Below are 24,445 nucleotides of genomic sequence, written 5' to 3' on the forward strand. Positions count from 1 at the left end.
TCATCCAAGTAGTCAAAGGCCACTTTTGTTGATCTTAGTAAATTGAAAGTTTCTCTGGCTATTTTGTTAATATACTTGCCTGGTGACATGTCTTTTTTTTTTTTTTTTATGCCAATTTTATATTGCCCTGATATTCTATTTTAACTTTTTTCTAACTCCATTACACATTTTTTTATGTTGAAGATCACTTTAGGCTCCATTCCCAGACTTTATCCAGGTCTCACTGTAGTGATTCAGTCTTTTTCTGTACAGAACCTTGTGGGACTCCACTTATTATTTCTTCCCAGGTTGAGTTTTTTGTTTCTTAAGTACCACCCTCATTTTACTCCCATTCAAAAAATCTTCCATCCATTTCAATAACTTTCCTTGTACACTTCCTATTATTTCAAGTTTCTTAGTAGCTTTTTGTGTGGTACTTTATCAAATTATTTTTGTAAATCTAGGAAAGCACAATCAGCCCATCCGTCCCTTTCTTGCATTATTTCTATTAGCCTTGAGTAAAATAAAATCAGGTTAGTGGCACATGATCTAATGTGTCTAAAGCTAAATTGTTTTGCATTAAGTATATTATTTTCTTCCAGGTGTTTAATCCATCTAGTTTTGATAATTTTTTCACATATTTTAGCTATTATACTTGTAAGGGAGACCAGTCTATAGTTTTTTTTTTATCCCTTTATATATTGGTACAATATTTGCATTTTTCCAATCTTGTGGTACCTTTCCTTCTTTGAGTAAGTAATCAATTATCATATGTATTTTGTCTGTTAGTTCATTTATACATACTTTTAGTATCCAATTTCCAATTCCATCTGGACCATGTGATTTCCTGACATCAAGGTTTATTATTTGGTCTCTTGTTTCCTTCTGTGTCACAATTATTTCTTTTATTGGGGGGATCCCTCTCTCTGTCCTTCATCCCAATTTTGTGTACTTTCAATTGTGAATACAGATTTAAAATGTTTGTTCATAATTTCAGCCATTTCTAATCTATATATTCATTCCCTTGACACAAATTCACTATTTCATGTTTATCTTTTAATTTACCATTCACATACCTGTAGAATAGTTTATGTTGGTCCTTGCATTTGTCTATTATGTCTTTTTCATAGATTTTTTTTTTTTCTTCCCTGCATATTTTTACATATTAATTTCTAGTTTGATATATATTTGCCACCTACCTTTTTTTTTCTCTCTCTCCATCTTTTCCAAGCTTTGTCTCTTCTGTCTTTAGCCTCACTACATTTTTTGTTGTACCAGCACTTAATGTGCACCCTTTCCTGCTTTTGCTTTGGTATGTACTATTTCTTCTTTATAAATTTCTTTTAATATATTCCATTTCTCTAACATCTTTTTTTTCTTTAAATTTTCCCAGTTTACATTTTGAAAAAAAAAAAAAAAAGTTTCTCAAAATCCGTTTTGTTGTACATTAGTCTTCCTTTTCTCTGTTTCTCATTTCCCAAATCAATTTGTCATTTTAGTTCAAACTCTATTAGTATGTGGTCACTCTTCCCAATTGGTGTCTTGTATTCCTTTTTATCCACAATTTCAGGCTCTGACATAAATATTAAGTCTAGTCTAGGCAGTTCTTCATTGTTTCTATATCTGGTATTTTCCTTTTCCCATTGAGTCATTGTGTATTCAATGGTCATATCCAGTAGTATATTTCTCCAAAGGCCTTCTCCGCCTTTCACTGTCATCTCTTCCCAACATATTTCTTTAGAGTTGAAGTCACCCATAATTACTGTTTCCTCCTCTCAGTAATTCAATTAATGCGTGCTTTGCACCTTCCAACATTTTGGAATGATCACTCTGTCCTAGAATATGTTTTTGGAGGTACATATATTACTACAAATTTTCTACTTTCCATGTCCCTGTTTTCACCTTTTATCATAATCAATTCCACATCATTTATTCCTTCTGTTTGTCACATTTAAACCTTTCTTAGTAAAAAACTGACCCCACCCTGTTTCTCCTTTCTGTTTTTCATTCAATGGTTGTATAAACCTTGTCCCATAGTATTAGGTGGTATTGGACCTTTTAATTTCATCTCCACAATTCCCATTATGTCTGGTTTATCTTCTGCCAGATAGTCATTTAATTTGTTTAGTCCTGAAATCATGCCATCTATGTTGGTATACATTAGTTTTAATTTTTCCCTTCTCCTTTTTTGTATATTATGTTCCTAAAACCACTCAAAACTATGTATTAACAGTAATAATTGGATGCAGTATAACCACCCTAATAGAACATTTACACTCAGAAACCAAAGTCCATCTCTTAGAGTAGCACAGTTGGATGGAAGAGCACTCAGTCTCGCCCATCTGTCCCATCACAGTGTAAGCACAACCAGCAGTGTTCTGGTCAAACATTTATAACAACCTACTACCTACACTTTACATCCCATCCATAAAAAAGCACTTCCGTACTCTGATCACAAAACAAGCACTTTACAACCCCACCTTACATCTTCCATCAAACCTGTGTAGACATTAACTCCACAGAAAAATCCCTTCCAAGAGAAGCAACTACATTCAGGTCACCATTCAGCACCAAGTACCAACACAAAATAGGCCTGACCACAGAAACCAACTGCCCCAGATGCAGCAATCACACAAGAGACACTAAACATTTCATCCTGCACTGCCTCATCCAGACAACAACACAATAATTCTTACTTGAATGACTTAAGGGCCAGTCTGGTGGCAGTTGTTGGGTACCTGGGAACTGTGGGACTCCTGCAATAGATTGACTAATATATTTATATACATATACCAAGAGCTTTTTCCCCTTTACATGGGAGGTAGCCAAAGTCAAATCCACTCCCACCTATATCATCATCACATATTCTGCTCTCATTTACCAACCCTCCATCCATCATTTCTTGGCTCCAGGATGATGGGTCATCCCTGGACATACATTGCTTGAAAAGTCCGCCCTTTGTTCATTTCGACCGGTCATACGAGGGTCCGGGCTTTCAAGGTTTGACTGTATATGGCAGAGAGGATGGCAGCAAATTGGAAGTGAATATTAAGGGAAAGAGGCTGGAGGAAGTGGTTAGCTTTAGATACTTGGGGGCAAATGTGGTGGAAAAGGGAGGATGGAGGTAGATTGGGAGAAGCAAGTAAATGACTTGGGGGATTAAAAAGTGTAATGAGAAATAGACATTTAGGAATAAATGCTAAAGGAGGTTGTATGAAGGGATGATTCTGCCAATCACTGTATGGGACAGAAAACTGGAATATAAGACAGGAAGAGTTTAAATTTCTTTGAGATGAAATGTCTACCAAGTATGATAGGGGTTACTGGGCTGGATAGAGTGAGAAATGAGGAAGTGAGGAAGGGAACTGGGGTGGAAAAGGAGTTTGGAGATGGGGTTGATGAAAGAGTATTGGGATGGTTTGGACATGGAAAGTGAGTGAAAAAAGATTAGTACAAGAAGTGTGGAAGACAGAGGTAGATGGAGTGAACAGGAGGGGGCGACTAAGGATGAAATGGATGGACGGGATAAAAGAGTCATTGGGAAAGAGGAAGAGGGGGATGTCTATTGTGGAAGGAAGGGAGAAGATAGGAGTGAGTGGAGAACAGTTGTGTATGGATGATGCTTTGATGCATGGGAGTGAGTGGGGGGATGGGGGGTTAGGGAGTATGTGTGAATGATTATTTTGATGCAGCCTGAAGGGATTTCTCCCAGTCGTCTCTTTCTCTGCATGAGGGGGTGGAGAGGGGGATAGCAAGGGCACTTCATTTAATCGGCAATCCCCCTCTCCACCCCCTCATGCAGAGAAAGAGACGACTGGGAGAAATCCCTTCAGGCTGCATCAAAATAATCATTCACACATACTCCCTAACCCCCCATCCCCCCACTCACTCCCATGCATCAAAGCATCATCCATACACAACTGTTCTCCACTCACTCCTATCTTCTCCCTTCCTTCCACAATAGACATCCCCCTCTTCCTCTTTCCCAATGACTCTTTTATCCCGTCCATCCATTTCATCCTTAGTCGCCCCCTCCTGTTCACTCCATCTACCTCTGTCTTCCACACTTCTTGTACTAATCTTTTTTCACTCACTTTCCATGTCCAAACCATCCCAATACTCTTTCATCAACCCCATCTCCAAACTCCTTTTCCACCCCAGTTCCCTTCCTCACTTCCTCATTTCTCACTCTATCCAGCCCAGTAACCCCTATCATACTTGGTAGACATTTCATCTCAAAGAAATTTAAACTCTTCCTGTCTTATATTCCAGTTTTCTGTCCCATACAGTGATTGGCAGAATCATCCCTTCATACAACCTCCTTTAGCATTTATTCCTAAATGTCTATTTCTCATTACACTTTTTAATCCCCCAAGTCATTTACTTGCTTCTCCCAATCTACCTCCATCCTCCCTTTTCCACCACATTTGCCCCCAAGTATCTAAAGCTAACCACTTCCTCCAGCCTCTTTCCCTTAATATTCACTTCCAATTTGCTGCCATCCTCTCTGCCATATACAGTCAAACCTTGAAAGCCCGGACCCTCGTATGACCGGTCGAAATGAACAAAGGGCGGACTTTTCAAGCAAAGTTCCCTATTTGTCCAGTAGGTGGCAGCGATGGCCGTACACATGTACTCAAACCCGGCCCAGTGAAGCCGCCACCAGGGCTGCCGTTTCGTAGAAATTTGTACCAAAACGTAGTAAAATAGCGGCATGTGGCAACTGCATAAGGACATGAGGAAATTTTTTCTACATAGCTGGCTGTTAAAAACATTCAAAAACTCAAACTTTTGTTTAAAAATCATAGAACTAATTATCAAATAATAAATGGTACATCAAAATATGACTTTTATTGGTAATTGTGTTACTCATAAAATATTAAACCCCAAAAGATACGTTTTTACGGTGTAGAAAAAATTCTACGCTACATATGAGCTGGCTGTTAAAAACATTTAAAAACTCAAACTTTTGTTTAAAAATCATAGAACTAGTTATCAAATAATAAATTGTACATCAAAATATGACTTTTATTGGTATTTGTTACTTATAAAATATCATACCCCCAAAAGATACGTTTTTACGGTGTAGAAAAAAATTCTACGCTAAAGTTTCAGCTTTATTTTAGCGATAATAATATAGAAAAAAAAATTATATCTTACTGAATATGTTAGGGCATGGGGGCCTTATATACATTCAAGAAAAAAAAAAAAAAGAGAACCAACATTTTGTCAAAGTTTGACAAGTATTTCTTGCTATGAAAGTCGGCACACTACCAAGAAAAATGTATGCCCCGGTATGGCAACACTCCCATTCTACACGGCAGTGTAGAAAACGCGGCAACCCTGGCCGCCACCACTGTCCCGCGTGCATACCTTCCGATATTTACAGTGTACTTAATAAAAAATACAGTACAGTACACTGTATGTACAGTACATTTACATGCCTGTATTACAGTTATTACAGAATTATTAGTAATATAGTATTATTATTACAGTGTTAGAATATTATTCTTACGTGTTTCTATGCCATATCATACATTACCTATACGTATACCACTACGAAAATCTACGGGTGTTAGGGCGACATTTTTGACCAGACTTTTGGCATGACCGGACCGCCCTTCCCCCCAATTAGTCCGGGCTTTTGAGGTTCGACTGTATATATATATATATTTTCTCATATACAGGGTGCGAGTGCTATTTGAGGACATTTTTAGTATGTTAAATAAACAGCAATATCTTAGCAAACAATATATATATTTAATTCAAATTGACCCAAATATCCTTCATGATACTTCTTTATCTAATTATTCTATGAAACCACCTTTGACTTCAATGACTGCTTCTATTCTGCCTCGAAACTGTCCACAAGCTACAATTACGTGGTCCCTAATTAAGTGGACATCACCTGGACAGTGGCGGCTTTCAGTGCAGCTATGGTACTATGAGGATATTGATTAGTCTCCCTTTCAACGACACTCCACACGTAATAGTCCATAGGATTTAAATCTGGCAAGTTAGGGGGTCACATGATCGTAAAAATTCTCTGATAACCAATCCTGGGTTACAATGGATTTGTGAGAAGGTGCTGTCTTCTTGAAAGACATATGGCCTTACATTGCATACTTTATTTATCCAGGGCTTAACAACCATTTTAAAAACATTAATGTATCCAGCAACATTGACCTAAGACCTTGTGGGAAAATGTAAGGTGGCATGGCATGACATGACCTTCACTGCTCACAACTCCAAAACCATCACAGTAGCTGGATATTTGGTGTGCATCACCTTGGGTACTTCAGAAAAACCATCACAGTAGCTGGATATTTGGTGTGCATCACCCTGGGTACTTCAGAAGGAGATGCACATAGCCATCTGTCATTCTGTCTGTATTCTGATCTTAGTCAAAGTTTTTTTGTCAGAGAAAAACCAAAGCATGTGTTCATGGGGATTTTTCACTTTGTTCAGTTACCGTTTTGAACGCATGAGACGGTTTTCCTATGTCTTCGCCGATATGAATTGGCCTTTCCTCATTACATATGACTTATATTGAATATCCTGATATACCATGGTTCTGATAGTCCACTCTGATACCCGAGTTCTTTGGCAATGGACCTCATTGATCTTCCGGGGTTCTCATCGATGATGTTTTGAACATTCCGTATAAATTCTGGTGTTCTCATGGTATCAGAGCGATGTGAGTGCTTTTTTCTTTTTGCTACAGGGGAAACATTGCCATCACATCCCTCTAGCTCCAACCGAACCTTATGAACAAATGATCTGGCAACATGTAAAAAGTTACTGATTCTTAAATCACTATGTTTTGCAGCTAAAGCAACAATGATAGCATGTCTTTTCATTTCTTGGGTTAACATCTTCCACTGACTGGGTTATCTGAAAAAAAAAAAAAAATTATAATAAATTATTTGAGTGTGTAGTGAACTTAAAACAATATGTCCTCAAATATCTCTCGCACCCTGTTAATATTGATATGCAAAAGTAACACTTATGATCAATAATGAATATGTATGATCAATACTGAATACCTTGTAGATCACCATCAATGTTATTTTACACTGTAGTCCATTAATCCCAGGAAAAAGTACAAGATCTAACTTTGTATTGGCAGGAGGAAGGTGAATCCCGGACAGGCAACCCGAAGCTGGCCTGTGCACCACAGGGACTGGAGCCCCATCACCAGCACCAGATTGTCTCCTTCATGACTCGGGCAGGCTGGATATCCTCCTGCTGACTTGCCAACACCTCGCTCACCCTGGCCTTCATCCTCCCATGCCCTCACATTTGGCCCACACTGCCCATTGCGCTCTCATGTATCGTTCAAATGCTACAGTGCCCTTTGCTCACATGGCTGCCTCTCCATTCTTCCCTTGAAGTGTAATCATTTAACAGGATAGCAAACCTCGGAATGTCACCTGAAAAGCATGGGATGCTCTCTGGACAAGGTATTGCACACCAGGGCTAAAACCTCCTAAGATGAGTTTGTCACATCTTCATCATTGTTACAATCATGTATTATTTGATGCCCCATTACCAAACTTCCAATGAATGATAATGCAATATTTGTTCAGTTGTTCTGAAGTCTAGACTGTTACTTTTTTTTAACAATAATAATCCAATGAGATATACTTCCGGAAGTCATTTAGTGATAATATCAGTCTTCACCTCTGTGTGGTTTTCCAGCCTACTTGGAAGGAATAAAGTGTAACAACTTACAAGGTTCTTTTATCGCTCAATCTTGATTTTGATACATGTACCTTAATCACTGCAAATATCACCACCACCACCATCCTATTTCTAACATCATGGAACCTTTGTGTGTATGAATGTGTGCCTCTGTGTACATGATAAATTTGTTCTTCCTTAAAATGTTGCACTGGAATATGCAATTAGTGTGTTTAAACCATACCCTCCTTCCACCTTTATAATTCAGACATTTATCACTCTTGCCATTTATTTGTTGTAGTGTTTGTTAAGGATATTGTTTAAAAAGACTATAGAGGAATGCATGTGTTATAAGCCATATTTTTTACCAGAAGGAATGTGAATATTTTAGGATTAGAAAATACATGGAGAATGTATGTTAAGCAAATTTGTATCAGATAGAAGTATTTGTATGGTTCCTGGATAGAGTGATGATATCCCTGCACCTTTGCCCTACTTTTTTTTCCCTCCTCCTCCATACCCCCCTAATTTAGATGAGGTAATATATATATATATATATATATATATATATATATATATATATATATACATATATATATATATACATATATATATATATATATATATATATATATCTTCATATAGGCTTTTTTATTTTTCTTGTGAAAAATGTGTAAATTCAGACAACATTTTGGTGTAAAAGGTATGATGGGCATGTTCTCAGTTGGAAGATTAATAGAAGGATAGATTTTGCCTTATTTTTCTAGTCATAAATGCATTTGTGTTGGGATGAGAGGGAATCTTGTACATGAGAGAGGGCAGTAGTGGTGTGCTCGTCTCCTGGACTGCTTCTGCCCCCAACCCTACAGTGGGTGTACAAGCCCTCCAATTGAATCCAAATGTGTTGGCCAATTTATTTGCTACAATAAGATTGTTTTGAGGACAAAAAAGCATGTACCTGGATAAATATAAATAATTTTAACAGTAAATTAAATCTTTAATTTCATCCTTATTACTACTGTATGCCTGTTTGTTAATCAACAAGCAAGTTATGTTAAAGAAAAAAGTAAAAAATAAAAATAAAAAATAAAAAAAAATAATGTGCATTTTTCCCAACAAGGCTCATAATGAAAATTATAAAAATTTAGATGCATTCCCATGAATTTCCTAAATTCCATTGGTTTAAGGTTTTATAGAGTAGAAAATAATACCTGAACAAGATGCTGTATTTGGTATTTAATTAAAAGCCCCCAGCTTAATGGGGCCACACTTTTATTTGTAGACCTTCACAAATCTGGTGGGAATTAACTTTCCAATCCATACCCTGCTAGCTAGCCAACCAGCAGCATATCACTCAAACGTCTATAACAACCTACCACCTATATAACACAAAACATCCACACAAAAACAGACTCCTTAACTCAATATTCCAACAGCAACCTAACATAAGCCCCACAGAAATAAAAAAATCACAACTGATGACATGGCTGTGGTCAGTACACCAACCAGCCAGAGTGCCACCACAGAACTGACCTGGCCACAAATTCAAACTGCCCCAGATGCAACCACCACAGAGGACACACAACACCTCATACATGGCCCAGACGGAATAGCAAACTGGATACTGAAAGAATGCATGGAAGAATTAACTGACAAAATATATGATATAATTAAATCCTCACTTAAAGAAGGAAAAGTACCATTGGACTGGAAAAAAGCAAACATTGTACCAATTTATGAGGAAGATCCATCTAACTACAGACCGGTCTCACTAACAAGCACAATAGCAAAAATTTGTGAAAGAGTGATCAAAAACAGATGGGTTAAATACCTGGAGGAAAAATCTATACTGAACCCAAATCAATTTGGATTTAGACAAGGGAGATCCTGTACAACAAATCTGATCTGCTTTTACTCAAGATTAGTAGACATAATACAAGAAAGATGGATGGGCAGACTGCTTTTCTGGACCTGCAAAAGGCATTTGATAAGGTACCTCATAGGAAACTAATAAATAAGATACGAGTCAAAAGGTGGCATCAGAGGAAAATTATTGGAATGGATGAAAGACTTCTTGATTGGGAGGAAAATGAGAGTTGTAATTAGAGAAAAATTCTCCAACTGGGAAGAAGTAAAAAGCGGGGTCCCGCAAGGATCAGTACTGGCCCCGATCATGTTCGCTGTATACATTAATGACATAAATGAAGGCATGGAGTGCTATATAAATTTTTTTGCAGATGATGCAAAATTACTTAAGGTAAAAACGGAAGAGGACTGCAACTCATTGCAACAAGATCTGGACACAATATGGAATTGGACTCAAAAGTGGGAAGTAAAATTCAATATTAAGAAATGCAGTATAATGGAATTTGGAAAGAATAGAAACAGAATATCAAAAGATTACAGAATTGGGGAAGAAAAAAAAAAAACTGAAAAAGATCTTGGAGTGATGATTGGAAAGGACATGAAACCAGATAAGCATATAAATAAGATGTTCGGAGAAACCTACAACTTATTGAGAGCAATCAAAGTGGCATTTACTTATATGGACGAAGAAATGATAAGGAAAATACTAACTACACTAATAAGACCAAAACTTGAGTATGCAGCATCACTTTGGACACCCAGTACCAAAAAGAATATTAAGAAACTAGAAAGATTACAAAGAGCGACAACCAAACTAGCACCGACACCCGCCGAACTAACATATGAGCAAAGACTATCCAAATTGAACCTACCAACTCTGGAACAAAGAAGAGAAAGAGGAGATTTGCTATCTACAGAATAATGAAAGGAATGGAAGTTTTAGACAGGAACGACCTATTAGTGTGGGAAAACGGTAAAACAAGAGGACATGGGAAAAAAATTAAAAAGGATAGTTATAGAAAAAACTTGAAAAGGAACAGTTTCCTACACAGAGCGATAAATACATGGAACAAATTAGACAACAAAACAGTATGTGCTAACACTATACAAGATTTTAAGATAAAACTTGATGCGGAGAGATACAAAGACGGGTCATCATGAGCATAGCTCCCCTCCCATATATTACAACTAGGTACAACTAGGTAAATACTATGCCCCACACAAACAATCCCTAGACAACAACATAACATATCTTCCTGAGTGACTTGTGGTCCTGCCCAGAGGTATACAAGAGACCAGGGGCAATGGACTGACTGACTGTCATGCCAAAACTCCCAAGATCTAAAAGGCAATAAAATAGTATCAGCCTGACAAACACAAAAAGAAAAAACAGTAAAAGAACAGATCTTGTAACTTATGACTGGACCTCCATGTAAAAATAATTCTAAGCATGTAAGTTAGAGGAACAATAACAAAAGGCATAAGACCAGACAATGTGGAAAAAACATAATATATACACCTCAGCTGTGTCTTGTTTTACCTAGCTATATAAAGGAGTTATGCTTGCAGGTCATCTCTGCATTCCCAAAGGCCAATTCTGACTTTAAATTGTCTCACACTGTTTGACTTCACTATTCCTTCAAACTGTTGGTGGCCGACATGGTGCCTTGGCACGAGTTTTCATCACTTGAAGTGTCACACTAGGTAAATACTGGACAGCTTGAAACACCACATAAAAGGCCCTCACACTGTCTATAATTGTACATACATACATACATATACCAAGGCTTTTTCCCCCTTCCAAGGGAGGTAGCCAAAAAGGGAAAGGCATAAAAACACTCCCACCCATTTCACCCCCAAATACACTCCACACCCCTCCCACCCTTCCTCTCATCTGAGCACCTCCTGGATGACGGGTCATCCCTGTACCCCGCCCACCGCCCTGGGTCAGAAGCAGTGTCGCAAGACACAGTACATCCACAGCAAGGCCGCTTCATTTAATCGGCGACCCCCCCTCTCCGTCCCCCTTTGCATATAAGGAGAGGACGGGGAGAAATCCCTTCGGGCTGCGTCAAAATTTACTCACACATACTACCCCACCCCCCACCCCCCCGCCCATTCCTCCTCATGCAATCACAACATCATCCATATACAACCATTCTCCACTCACCTCTGTCTTCCGTCCTCTCCCTTCCTTCCTCAACAGACATTCCCCTCTTCCCCAAAGCCCCCTTCACCCCATCCATCCACCTCATCCTAGGACGTCCCCTCATGTTCACTCCCTCCACATCTGCCTTCCATACCTCTTTTACTAGTCTTTCTTCACTCATTCTTTCCATGTGTCCAAACCATCCTAATATTCTTTCATCAACCCTCTCTCCCAAATCCTTTTTCACCCCTGTTCTCCTCCTCACCTCCTCATTTCTCACTCTATCTAGCCTAGTAACCCCCGCCATACTTCTCAGACACCTCATCTCAAACACATTCAAACTCCTTCTCTCTTCTTCTCTTATGTTCCACGTTTCTGCCCCATACAGTGCTGTTGGCACAATCACTCCTTCATACAGTCTCCTCTTCGCATCCATTCCCAAATGTCTATTTCTCATTACACTCTTTAAACCACCAAGGCATTTACTCGCTTCTCTCAATCTACATTCTACCTCCACCTTCACTCCACCTTTTCCTGCTACACTTGCACCCAAGTATCTAAAACTATCCACTTCCTCCAGTCGCTCTCCCTTAATGCTCACTTCCAGTCTACTGCCACTTTCACCCCTTGTACATCTCATCACCTTACTTTTACCCACATTTATCTTTAGTTTTCTTCTATCACATACTCTCCCAAACTCTGCCACCAGCTTCCTCAATCCCTCCTCTGACCCTGCCACAAGCGCAGTGTCGTCCGCAAACAACAGCTGGCTCACCTCCCACTTTTCTCCATTTTCTTTAACCATCTCCAATCCCTGACTCACTACCCTAGCATTCACCTCTCGCACCACCCCATCCATGTATAAGTTGAACAGCCAGGGCGACATAACGCATCCTTGACGAAGTCCCACCTTTACTTCAAACCACTCACTCTCTCCATTTCCAATCCTAACACATGCTCTACTACTCACATAAAAACTCTTGACAGCTCCCAAAAGCTTTCCTCCTATCCCATAAATCTGCATAACCTCCCACAGTGCCTTTCTGTCTACCCTATCATAAGCCTTTTCCAGATCCATAAAAGCCCAAAAAACATCCTTGTGAGCTTGTCAAATGCTTGAAACACTTCATTTCAATGTTGACTAACAGTGGCCAGCCACCAGCTTTCACAGCAATACAACCACCAAGGTCACTAACAACTGGGACAAAAACCCAGTCTAGGGCTTTCTGGATGTACCACATAGAATACTCACCTACTCCAAAAACCAGCCTTAGAGACCATTACCAGACTGTTATCTTCCATCTGTGTGGCTCATTACCTCTACACATTGGAAGCTCCTTACAGGGTGATGGCAGAGCTGGGTGTGCTATGTTTTCCCCCACCATAGAGCCATTGCAAGGGGGCTGGGGAGGTAGAAGTAAATGATAAAGGGAAGCAAGTAAATGCTGGGTGTGTATTTACCTAGTTGTATCTCGCAACATCTAGTTTGTTCTTAAATTCTTGTATGGTGTTTGCACACACTATTGTTTCATCCAATTTGTGTGTGGAACAGTTTTTTTTGTGTGTGAAATACTACTGGTTACTAAAATATTACAGCATTTGAATATTTACAATGTGAATGGTTTATATTTGAAGTAGAAAATCCAAAACATGAACAATCCAGTGTTTTTCAATTACGAAATCTACAAACTAGTTACTGATGAGGTGGGACACAGAACTGCTGTAATGTACAGCAAGTTACAAAGCTCCCTTCAAATTCCCCCACTAATCAACCCAACAGAGAAGTCACATCTAAGACAAACCAGTATTATACTGGCATGCCTATGCTTTGGTCACCACCTTGCCATTGAAATAATACCAATACAGAATCAGTTTGGCAACAAACACCAGTTGCCCAAAGCATCCACCACACAGAAAAGACAGAGCACCTTATACTACAATGCCCTACACTCCCTTTTCAGATAGTCACACAAAATCTTTTCACTAAGCAGAGTATGAGCTGAACCAAAGACTGCAGCCAGTCTCCTGGGGGCCATGGGTCTTGCAAGAGACCCATGGCCCCCAGACAAAGGATTACAAAGCCGGAGCATACTGACAGGAGACCTTTAGGTCCATATCTAGGTCGGATGCGAAAAAAATCATAATAATAATAAATTTAATCAATAAAAACTATAATAATGTAAATAATAAATACATACATACATATACCAACGCTTTTTCCTCCTTACAAGGGAGGTAACCAAAAAGGAAAAGGCATAAAATCATTCCCACCCATTCCATCCCTGAATACACTCCCCACCCCTCCACCCTCCCTCTCATCTTAACACCTCCTGGATGACGGGTCATCCCTGCACCTTGTCCACTGCCCTGGGTCAGAAGCAGTGTCGCAAGACACAGCACATCCACAGCAAGGCTGCTTCATTAAATCGGCGACCCCCCCTCTCCGTCCCCCCATGCATAAAGGAGAAGACAGGGAGAAATCCCTTCGGGGTGCATCAAAATTTGCTCACACATACTACCTCACCCCCCATCCCCCGCCCATTCCACCTCATGCATCACATCATCATCCATATACAACCATTCTCCATTCACCCCTGTCTTCTGTCCTCTCCCATCCTTCCTCAACAGACATTCCCCTCTTCCCCAAAGCCCCCTTCACCCCATCCATCCACCTCATCCTAGGACGTCCCTTCATGTTCACTCCCTCCACATCTGCCTTCCATACCTCTTTTACGAGTCTTTCTTCACTCATTCTTTCCATGTGTCCAAGCCATCCTAATACTCTTTCATCAACCCTATCTCCCAACTCCCTTTCTACCCCTGTTCTCCTCCTCACCTCCTTATTTCTCACTCTATCCAGCCTAGTAACCCCCATCATACTTCTCAGACACCTCATCTCAATTACATTCAAACTCCTTCTCTCTTCCTCTCTTATGTTCCATGTTTCTGCCCCATACAGTGCTGTTGGCACAATCACTCCTTAGCATCCATTCCCAAATGTCTATTCCTCATTACACTTTTTAATCCACCAAGGCATTTACTCACTTCTCTCAATCTACATTCTACCTCCACCTTCACTCCACCTTATAAATAAATGCATAGGTATAGTTAAATAATAAACAAACAGGTATATAGTAAATAATAATAAATTGACATATAACTAATAATAAATGAGAATCAAACAGACAAATGATAACAAAAAAACATTATACAGGTACTCCTCGTTTAACGACGACAATTGGGACCAGTGCGCCGTCGTTAACCGAATTGGTCGTTAAGCGAAAGTGTATACATATACGTACATGTACTGTATGTACAATGTCCAGCAATACATGTATCTTTATTTTTGTGTATTTTCCTTTTATACAGTACATTAAAGCTTTATTTACTGTTTATTTACGGTGGTTAGGTTCCTAAAATTACCGTATATGACCAAATCCGCGTATGCTGACATTCCATATTGAATACCGGGGTATTTTTTTAGTTTCGACCATGGGCGCAATATAGCAATAGAAAATTAATTATTCATTTTGTAAATTAAAATGTATTAACGTAATATGCAATTTTGTGGGCGGAAATGAAAGTAAAAAATACCTTGCTACAAGAAAATATGCTAATGAACGAAGTCGGTAGCATAGGCTCGGGACGCCATCTTGTCGTCTGCCAACGTCTCTCACGACGACGACAACGAGTACGAGCCGGATGACATTTAATTTGCAGGTAATGATTTATTAAACACAGGTTAGGTTAGTTTAGTTTAGGTTAGATGAATTAATTTATCATCCTTTCATTTCTTCGACATCGGCATCTATCATAAAAAACATGGTGTACCATTCGTCCGACATGACTTCGTTACTTACGAAATCTGTTTTAGCATTTTTTTTTTTCATTTCCACTCACAAAATTGCATATTACGTTGATACATTACAATTTACAAAATTAATAATTAATTTTCTATTGTTATATTGCGCCCATGGTCGAAACTAAAAATTTACCACTACCGGTATATACTGTACCCCAGGTAGTTTTTGCAGCTTGCAGGATGGTAATGTAGACCTAAGCTTCAGAACACTTTACCTCACAGCTAATATCCACCAAACAAGTTCATTTATAACATCATACAAATTTGCCTCAGCCAACTTAATTATTGTACACGACGTCGTAACTTCGGGAGATTTACGTTAAACGTCATAAAGCCCATCGTTACTCTGAGTTGTCGTTAACCGAGTAGGTTGTTAAACGAGGAGTACCTGTATATAATAAATTCTTGCTTAGGTGTTTATCTAAACGATGCTTAAACCTTCAAACTGAACTACATTGCACTACCTGTGCAGGAAGTTTATTCCATTCATTAACTACATGGTTGGCAAAGTTGTTTCTACCCACTTCCAAATTGAATCTATTTCTGGACAGTCTGAGACCATTGTTTCTTGTCTGATTCTCATTCAATGTGAAAATTTTGTCACTTTTGATGTTGTCAATTCCCTTTAGAATTTTAAAGGCCCAGTATCAAGTCACCTCTGAGTCTATGCTTTTTTAGGGAAAACAGATTCATATGTTTTACATAAACCTAAAAGGAAGTTGTATCTTTTTCCTCCCTCTCACTGTACAAAACATAACAAATCATATGGCAATGGTAATAAAAGTCAAACCTAATCAGACCTACATTTCTTGTAGTTAGCTTATCTATAATACAATAACCAGTATATTTTTTTCCTGATATGCCAATTCCAATTGGTAGACTTGTGCTACTTTCACAACATCTGGTAGACAATTATCAATATATTTGGAGGTCTCAACTTTAATGATGAGTATCCTTCTTGTGACTTGTTTCTGAAAATAAAAAACAATTACTTTAATGAAGAATTTAAACAAATATGTGCAAGTAACATCCAGCAGACAGACTAATAAGAGTGCACATGCAAACAACTGCTCCAACTAATAGTGTAGCAATGCAATTCCAAATATATTCCATTACTGAAATGAAAACATTTTCCTTGTATACACACATCTTATAAGGACTTCAATGGAACTCCTATAGATTAATCTCTACTCAGAAGAATGTGGAGTCAAATGCTATCTTATACTTAGTATCCCTCCTTTCTGGTATCCTCCTTAAATTCTTTACCAACTCCTTGACTTCATCATTTCACTTTCCTCTAACAAAAGGAAGGATAGGGGTTGAGGTCTGTAAGAATGACACCCTCCAGATCATAAAAGGCATAGGTTAGGGGTTCTTGAGGGCTATATCCATACCTCTCAAAAAGAAAGTTTTCTGGTTACACTTACCAAACAAGAAAACCCCACTTCACACGATGTCCACTCCATATATCAAGAGCTTTTTCCTTCTTATAAGGGAGGTAGCTAAGTCAGAAACATGTACCTATTCCCACTCATTTCACTCCCCTCCACCACCCTTTCCACCCTTCCCATCTCAGCTCTTCATGGATCTCTGGTCATCCCTGCATCCCGCCAAATGCCCTGTGTCAAATGCAATGCAGCAAGACACAGTATATCCAAAGCAAGGCCAATTCATTTAATCAGCAACTCACCCCTCCATCCCCTCATCAAAATATCATTCACACATAAGCACCTGCTACCCCCCCACCATCCTCTATCCCTCCCTTCCTTGCATATCAATATCATTCGTACACATTCTCCTATCATCCCTATTTCCTGCCTTTTCCCTTCCTTCCTCAACAGACATCCCCCTCTTGCTCAATTCCCCCTTCACCCCATCCATCCATCTCATCCTCAGTCATCCCCTCAAGTTCACTCCCTCCACCTCTCTCTTCCACACTTCTTTCACTATTCTTTCATTACTCATTCTTTCCATGTGTCCAAACCATCCCAATAATCTCTCATCAACCCTTTCTACTATCTCCTTTTCCACTCCTGCTCTCCTCCTCATTTCTCACTCTATCCAACCTAGTAACTCCTATCATACTTCTCAGACATTTCATCTCAAACACATTTAAACTTTTCCTTTCTGCCTCACTTAAATTCCAAGTCTCTGACCCATACAATGCCATTGGCACAATCTCCCCTTCATACAACCTCCTCTTTGTATCTATTCCCAGTTGCCTATTTCTCATAAACACTTTTTAATCCCCCAAACCATTTACTTGCTTCTCTCAATCTACAACTTTCCTTCACCTCCATTCCTCACTTTCCTGTCACATGCGACTGCTATCCTTGGCCTTTGTACATCTCATCACCCTGCTTTTACCAACATTTACTTTCGACTTTTTAATATCTTTCCAAACTCCATCACTAACCTCCCTTATTCCCTCCTTTATCCCTGCAACAAGTAAAGCATCATCAGCAAACTACAACTGGCTCCCACTTTTCTCCACTTTCTTTAACCATCCCCTACTCTCCCATCCATGTACACATTGAACAGCCAAGGCAACATAACATAACCCTGATACAGTCCCATCTTTACCTCAAATCACTTGCTCTCTCCATTTCCCATTCTAACACACTCTACTACTCTCATAAAAACTTCACTGCCCTTAACAGCTTTCCCCCAGTCCCATATATCTGCAATATCTCCCACAGTGCCTTCCTGTCAACCCTGTCATAAACCTTTTCCAAATATATAAAGGCCCAAATGATGAGAGCAGGTAAGGCACCTGGGTTGGATGGATGCCATGCAGAATGTCTGAAGAAAGGAGGTACAGTTATGCTGGACTGGCTGGTGAGGTTATAAATGTTTGTTTAAGAGAGGGTAGAGTGCTGGAGGACTGGAGGAGTGCCTGTATAGTTCCACTTTACAAAGGAAAGGGGGACAAGTGTGAGTGTCCTTGAAAGTGGCAGTTGCCGACAAGATTGACGAGTTAAACACCATATGAGGACGGAGCCTTTATTTGCACGACGTTTCGCTTATTACAGCTTTTTCAAGTACAAGTTGAGATACAAATGCTTGAGATTAAATAAGGGGAAAGGAGGGAACTGGGAGAGAAAAGGGGGGGGGAAGGAAGAGGAGGAGGAGGAGGAGGAGAAGGGGGGGGGATTGAACACTGGAAAAGGATGAGAATGCTGGCCCATAGAAACAAGGTAAACCATTTTATGGACTGGAAGAATGCAGAGCTGCTGATACGGGAACCAGACAAAATCCGCAGGAAGTGTTTAGAAGCAGCAATCATTCAAGGAACGAACACTATTGAACAAAACAGGGGCATGTTTAACATCTCGCCTCACTTTATTCCCCTAATACCCATGGCCAGCAAAATATTAAATATCTAAACCACCCTTTGTGGACATTTCACCCACGGACGTTTGGGCCAGCATTCTCATCCTTTCCCAGTGTTCAATCCCCCCCCCCTTCTCCTCCTCCTCCTCTTCCTTCCCCCCCATTTTCTCTCCCAGTTCCCTCCTTTCCCCTTATTTAATCTCAAGCATTTGTATCTCAACTTGTACTTGAAAAAGCTGTAATAAGCGAAACGTCATACAAATAAAGGCTCCGCCCTCATATGGTGTTTAACTCGTCAATCAAGTGTGAGTGTAGTAGTTACAGAGGGATCAGCTTGTTGAGTGTAGTTGGGAAGGCTTATGGGAGGGTCTTGATTGAGAGGATTAGAGGAGGAACAGAGGGAGTAATTTGGTGAGGAACAGTGTGGTTTTAGGACAGGTAGGGGATGTGTAGATCAGATTTTTGTGGTAAGACAGATATGTGAGAAAGCTATAGGAAAAGGTAAGGATGTTTTTTGGGCTTTTAAGGATCTGGAAAAGGTTTACGACAGGGTAGGCAGGAAGGCACTGTGGGAGGTATTGCAGATATATGGGATAGGAGGAGAGCTGTTAACCATTTCCATACAGTGACGCCTATGTAGGCGGCATGAGGAGCAAGTGGGTACTCGATGATGCCGACGTCGGCATCTTGATTATATTTATTGTAGTCATACCTACGTAATTTCCATTCTCTCTAAACTGGCATCATCAATTTTCTATGGTTATCAAAATACACAGGTGAAAGAGAACGAACGATTGAGCACTGACTTTATTTTTTATAATGCGATTATTATGACGCAACATCGCACGTTGGGCAGCTAATACTGCCAGACGTGCGATGTGCCCCGGAGTGAAGAGGTTAGGAGCAGTCAAGAGTTTTTATGAGAGTAGTAGAGCTTGCATTAGGATTAGAAATGGAGAGAGTGAATGGTTCGAGGTAAAGGTGGGACTTCGTTAGGGGTGTGTTATGTTGCCCTGGCTGTTCAATCTTTACATGGATGGGGTGGTGCGAGAGGTGAATGCAAGGGTAGTGGGTCAGGGGTTGGGGATGATTAAAGAAAATGGGGAAAAGTGGGAGGTGAGCCAGCTGTTGTTTGCTGACGACCCTGTGCTTGTAGCAGGATCAGAGGAGGGATTGAGGAAGTTAGTGACAGAATTTGAGAAGGTGTGTGAAAGAAGGAAGCTGAAGATAAATGTGGGCAAAAGTAAAGTGATGAGATGTACAAGGGGAGAGAGTGACAGTAGGCTGGAAGTGAGCATTAAGGATGAGAAACTGGAGGAAGTGGATAGTTTCAGATACTTGGGTGTGAATGTGACAGGAAAGGGAGGAGTGGGGGTGGAGGTAGAATGTAGATTGAGAGAAGTGAGTACATGCCTTGGTGGATTAAAAAGTGTAATGAGAAATAGACATCTGGGAATGGAGGCTAAGAGGAGGTTATATGAAGGAGTGATTGTGCCAACAGCAATATACGGGGCAGAAACATGGAACATGAGAGAGAAAGAGAGAAGGAGTTTGAATATGTTTGAGATGAAATGTCTGAGAAGTATGATAGGGGTTACTAGGCTAGATAGAGTGAGAAATGAGGAGGTGAGGAGGAGAACAGGGGTGGAAAAGGAGCTGGGAGATAGGGTTGATGAAAAAGTATGGGATGGTTTGGACACATGGAAGGAATGAGTGAAGAATGATTAGTAAAAGAAGTGTGGAAGGTGGAGGTGGAAGGAGTGAATATGAGGGGTGTCCTAGGATGAGATGGATGGATGGGGTGAAAGGGGCTTTACAAAAGAGAGGAATGTCTGTAGAGGAAGGACAGAAGATAGGGGTGAATGGAGAAGGGCTGTGTATAGATGAGGCTGTGATGCATAAGGGGGAGTGGGTGGGGGATGGGGAGTGAGGAATTATGTATGAGGAAAAATTTGACACAGCCCGAAGGGATTTCTCCCAGTCTTCTCCTTTTCTGCATGAGGGGATGGAGAGGGGGGTCGCCGAATTTATGAAGCGGCCTTGCTGTGGATGTGCTGTGTCTTGCGACATTGCTTCTGACCCAGGGCAGTGGACAGGATGCAGGGATGACCCGTCATCCAGGAGGTGCCAAGATGGGAGGGGGGGAGGAGGGTGGAGGGGAGTGGAATGTGTGGGAGATGAAATGGGTGGGAGTGATTTCTATGCCTTTTTCTTTTTGGCTACCCCCCCATGTAAGGGGGAAAGGAGCCTTTGGTATATGTATGTATGTATAAAGGCCCAAAACATCCTTACCTTTTCCTAAAGTTTTTTCACACATCCGCCTTTCCATAAAAATTTGATCCATGCAACCCCTACCTTTCCTAAACCCACACTGTTCATCGCTAATTACTCCCTCTGTTCCATTCCTAATACTCTCAATTAAAACCCTCCCATTAGCCTTCCCAACTGCACTCAACAAACTGATCCCACTTAAAAACTACTATATTAACATTTGTCCCTTTTTCCCTTGTAAAGCAGAACTATATAGGCACTCCTCCAGTCCTCAGGCACTCTACCCTCCCTTAGGCACACATTAAACCTCACCAGACAGTCCACTATTACTGTGCCTCCCTTCTTCAGAAACTTCATACACCCATCTAATCTAGGAGCCTTACCTGTTCTCATAATTTTCTGAGCTACTTGCACCTCATCTTTTCTTATTTCTCCTCCATTTTCCTTTCCCTTCACCATCATTTTCTAAGCACCTACCACTGCTACCACAAATCCCTTCCTACCCTCCTCCATATTCAACAGCTCTAAAATACTCTGCCCATCTTCCCCTTACTACCTCTTCTTCCATCAAGATCTGTCCATCCGTGCCTTTTAATTTTTTTTCTTTATTTGACTCACCTCCCTTTCTTGATTTCTTTCCAAAACATCTTTGTATTGCTTTCAAAATTTTGTCATACTCCTCCCCCATTTTACATCTGCTTTCCTTTTTTCCTCCTTTTAGTTTTGTTTCTCTTCTTTTTTCTTTATACTTCTCATATTTTTCTCTCATCATACTTTCCAAGCAGTCCCTAAATGCTTGCGTCTCTTCTACTACCTTCTTCACTTTCCCATCCCACCACTCACTAGCCTTCCTTCTATTACCTCCCATCCTTCTTGTTCCACATACCATCTTTGCACACTTTGTCACTTCCTCCTTGAAACACTCCCATTCCTCTTCCACACCTACTTCCACTTTATCCTTCATCTCCCACACTTCTCTCAGCTTCTTGTACTCCTGCTCCTTTTCCTTCATATTTAAATGGTTTGATCTAATCACTTCTCTTCCTTCAGCACTTTTCCTCTTTCTCAACCTATCCTCCACTCTCAACTTACCATCCACCAAAAAATTATCTAATTCCCCAATTCTCTCAACTAAGAACATGGACATCCAGAACTCTTCCTACTCTTTTCCTGGATACCACTACAGAGTCCATTAATACCTTATCAACCACCCTTCTATCCACCACCCTCTCTCATGTGTACTTATGCTTGACTTTCTTACTAAATACCATGTTAGCTATTATAAACTCTCTAAACACATCTCCATTAACTCTACACTACTCCACACTTCCCAACAACTCAATCTATTGGTTCATCCCCTACTCTAGCAATGAGCTCTAATACCACTACAATGACATTCCTCCCAAAAGATCTCTATACATTAATTTAAATCTGTCCAAAAAGCCTCCATTTCCTCTACACTCTTCTCACTACCAAGTTCATATACAACTGCAAAGACCTACATCTCCCTTCCAAGTTTCATCTTTAACCACATTAACCTTGAAGAAACCTCCTTCCACTCCATTTCTCATCTGTACCACTCATGCACATTAAAAGACTCAACCCTTAGGGTTCTGGTTGGAAAACTCCTCCCAGACCCTCTTATGCCTTGACTTCTCACAGGAATGTACCCATAGGGCTACAGAGAGCAGGATGCCTAGTCCCACACTCCATCCCGTTTTAGCTGCCTTTAAGACCCACGTGGGAAGACTTGGTGCCAGTGTTTCTTCCCCCTACCACAGGGGAAAGGTGAAAATGGAAGTATATACTCAAAAACGTGGTACAAGGCAGTAATAAATAGGGGTGTGACAGCATAAAAGAGGGAGTCAAAGTACAATAAATTAGCATAATTTCTCTATGATTAGAGATTTCCTCTAACATAGATAAAATGATGTGAGGCTCTGGTCTGTAGGGACACCCCATATAGTCCCTAAAGTATTGATTGCATATTACTGCACAGTTTACACTGTACACTAGCATGCAGCCAATACCCCAGACAGGGGTCATGTCCACTCAGCTTTTGCAAATGATTGGGTACTGACTGTATGGTAACAAATCTTAGGGACTTTTGGGGCACCAATACAGAAAGAGCCACACATTCATCTATGTAAGAACATCTCCTCATTGAGGAATGAGAATGTTTTCACACTAATGCTGCCCCTCCCTTATGCTGTTCCCTTGAACCTGTCCTTTATGACTTTTAGGACTACCTCTTCCTGATCCCCCTATGGTGTGAAAAAAATTGTGCCATTGTGTTCTCATGCATATTGTAGAATGTTCTATACCCTTAAACTGAAAAAACATGGCTTACATTCTATCAAACATTATCTAAGGAAAGTACCCTTATAAGAGGGAAGAAGTCTACTGGTATATGGATAGACAAAATAGAAATAAAAATATGGGTTACAAGGATGGATAGAGTAAGAAATGAGGTAAAGCATAGTAGGGGTGGAAAAGAGCTGGCAAATGGGTTGATCAAAGAACATTGGAATCATTTGGATATATGGAAAGAATGACTGAAGAAAGATTAGCAAAGAGAGTGTGGAATAGGGAGGTGGGTGGAGTGAATTTGAGGGAAGAATGAGAATAGCATGGATGAATGGGGGTAAAAGGGGAATGTCTGTTGAGCAGGGAAAGGAGAGGACAAGAGATAGGTTTGAGTGGAGAGTGGTTGTGAATGGATAATAAACTAAAGTGGTCCAAAGGGATTTCTCCTTGTCTTTTCTAATTACTCATGAATGGGTGATTGGGGGGTGGGGGGGTGTTGTCCACCATGAAATGAAATGGTGGAGGTAAACCAGCTTTGGCCGTTGGGCCCTGCTATGGTGATGCTGTGTTTTACTGCATTGGATCTGACTCAGGCAGTGAGTGGAAGACAGGGATGGCCCTTTATCCACAAAGGAGATAAGATAAAAGGTAAAACAAATGTGTCTCAGATAGGTGTGAGATTAGTGAAGGGTGGGTGTATGGCCTTTTCATATACATACACAAATAAAACTGTTATTCTCACCATGACAGCATGGGCAAACCCATGAAACAATAATAATTCTCCTTTTATGCCTTTGTTTCTTGGATGAAGAGTTGCAAACGCTAAGATTTTGTTCACATACATCTGTCTCCTGTTTACTGCTGGGTCTGCTATGATCATGGCTTTGATTCTCAGTTATGTAATAGTTGGAAAATATGACAGGAGTATCACAGTCAGGTAGATTTAACTGTTGCCTGAAATGCAAAGACAAGGTCATCCAAATTATTAATAATTC

The 24,445-nt window shown here is 40.1% G+C and overlaps 2 protein-coding genes across 20 annotated transcripts in view; one reads left to right on the forward strand and one right to left on the reverse strand.

The window, feature by feature from the left end:
* LOC143018989 (transcriptional adapter 2-beta-like) overlaps positions 1-8,656 on the forward strand; it is a 167,093-nt gene extending 158,437 nt beyond the window's left edge. For all 14 annotated transcript variants that reach the window (XR_012965801.1, XR_012965802.1, XR_012965798.1 and 11 more), the window contains one exon: positions 7,109-8,656. Coding sequence is in view for 8 of the 14 variants with exons in the window: in XM_076174688.1 (XP_076030803.1) it covers positions 7,109-7,231 (123 nt within the window). In the remaining 6 variants the exon portion in view is untranslated. The remainder of the gene's footprint in view (positions 1-7,108) is intronic.
* Positions 6,747-24,445, reverse strand: part of LOC143018988 (uncharacterized) — a 61,205-nt gene continuing 43,506 nt past the window's right edge. For 4 of the 6 annotated variants that reach the window (XM_076174684.1, XM_076174686.1, XM_076174685.1 and 1 more), the window contains exons 7-8: positions 24,193-24,404; positions 11,682-16,510 (exon numbers count right to left, since the gene is read on the reverse strand). In XM_076174684.1, the coding sequence (XP_076030799.1) occupies positions 16,479-16,510; positions 24,193-24,404 (244 nt within the window). In that variant the 3' untranslated portion in view covers positions 11,682-16,478. Of the gene's footprint in view, positions 6,874-11,681; positions 16,511-24,192; positions 24,405-24,445 lie in introns of those variants that run through there. The other 2 variants (XR_012965797.1, XR_012965796.1) reach the window with 2 other exon arrangements.

Source organism: Oratosquilla oratoria, chromosome 36 (genome assembly GCF_046742065.1).
Source record: "Oratosquilla oratoria isolate Oo_2021 chromosome 36, ASM4674206v1, whole genome shotgun sequence".
Lineage (NCBI taxonomy): Eukaryota > Metazoa > Arthropoda > Malacostraca > Stomatopoda > Squillidae > Oratosquilla > Oratosquilla oratoria.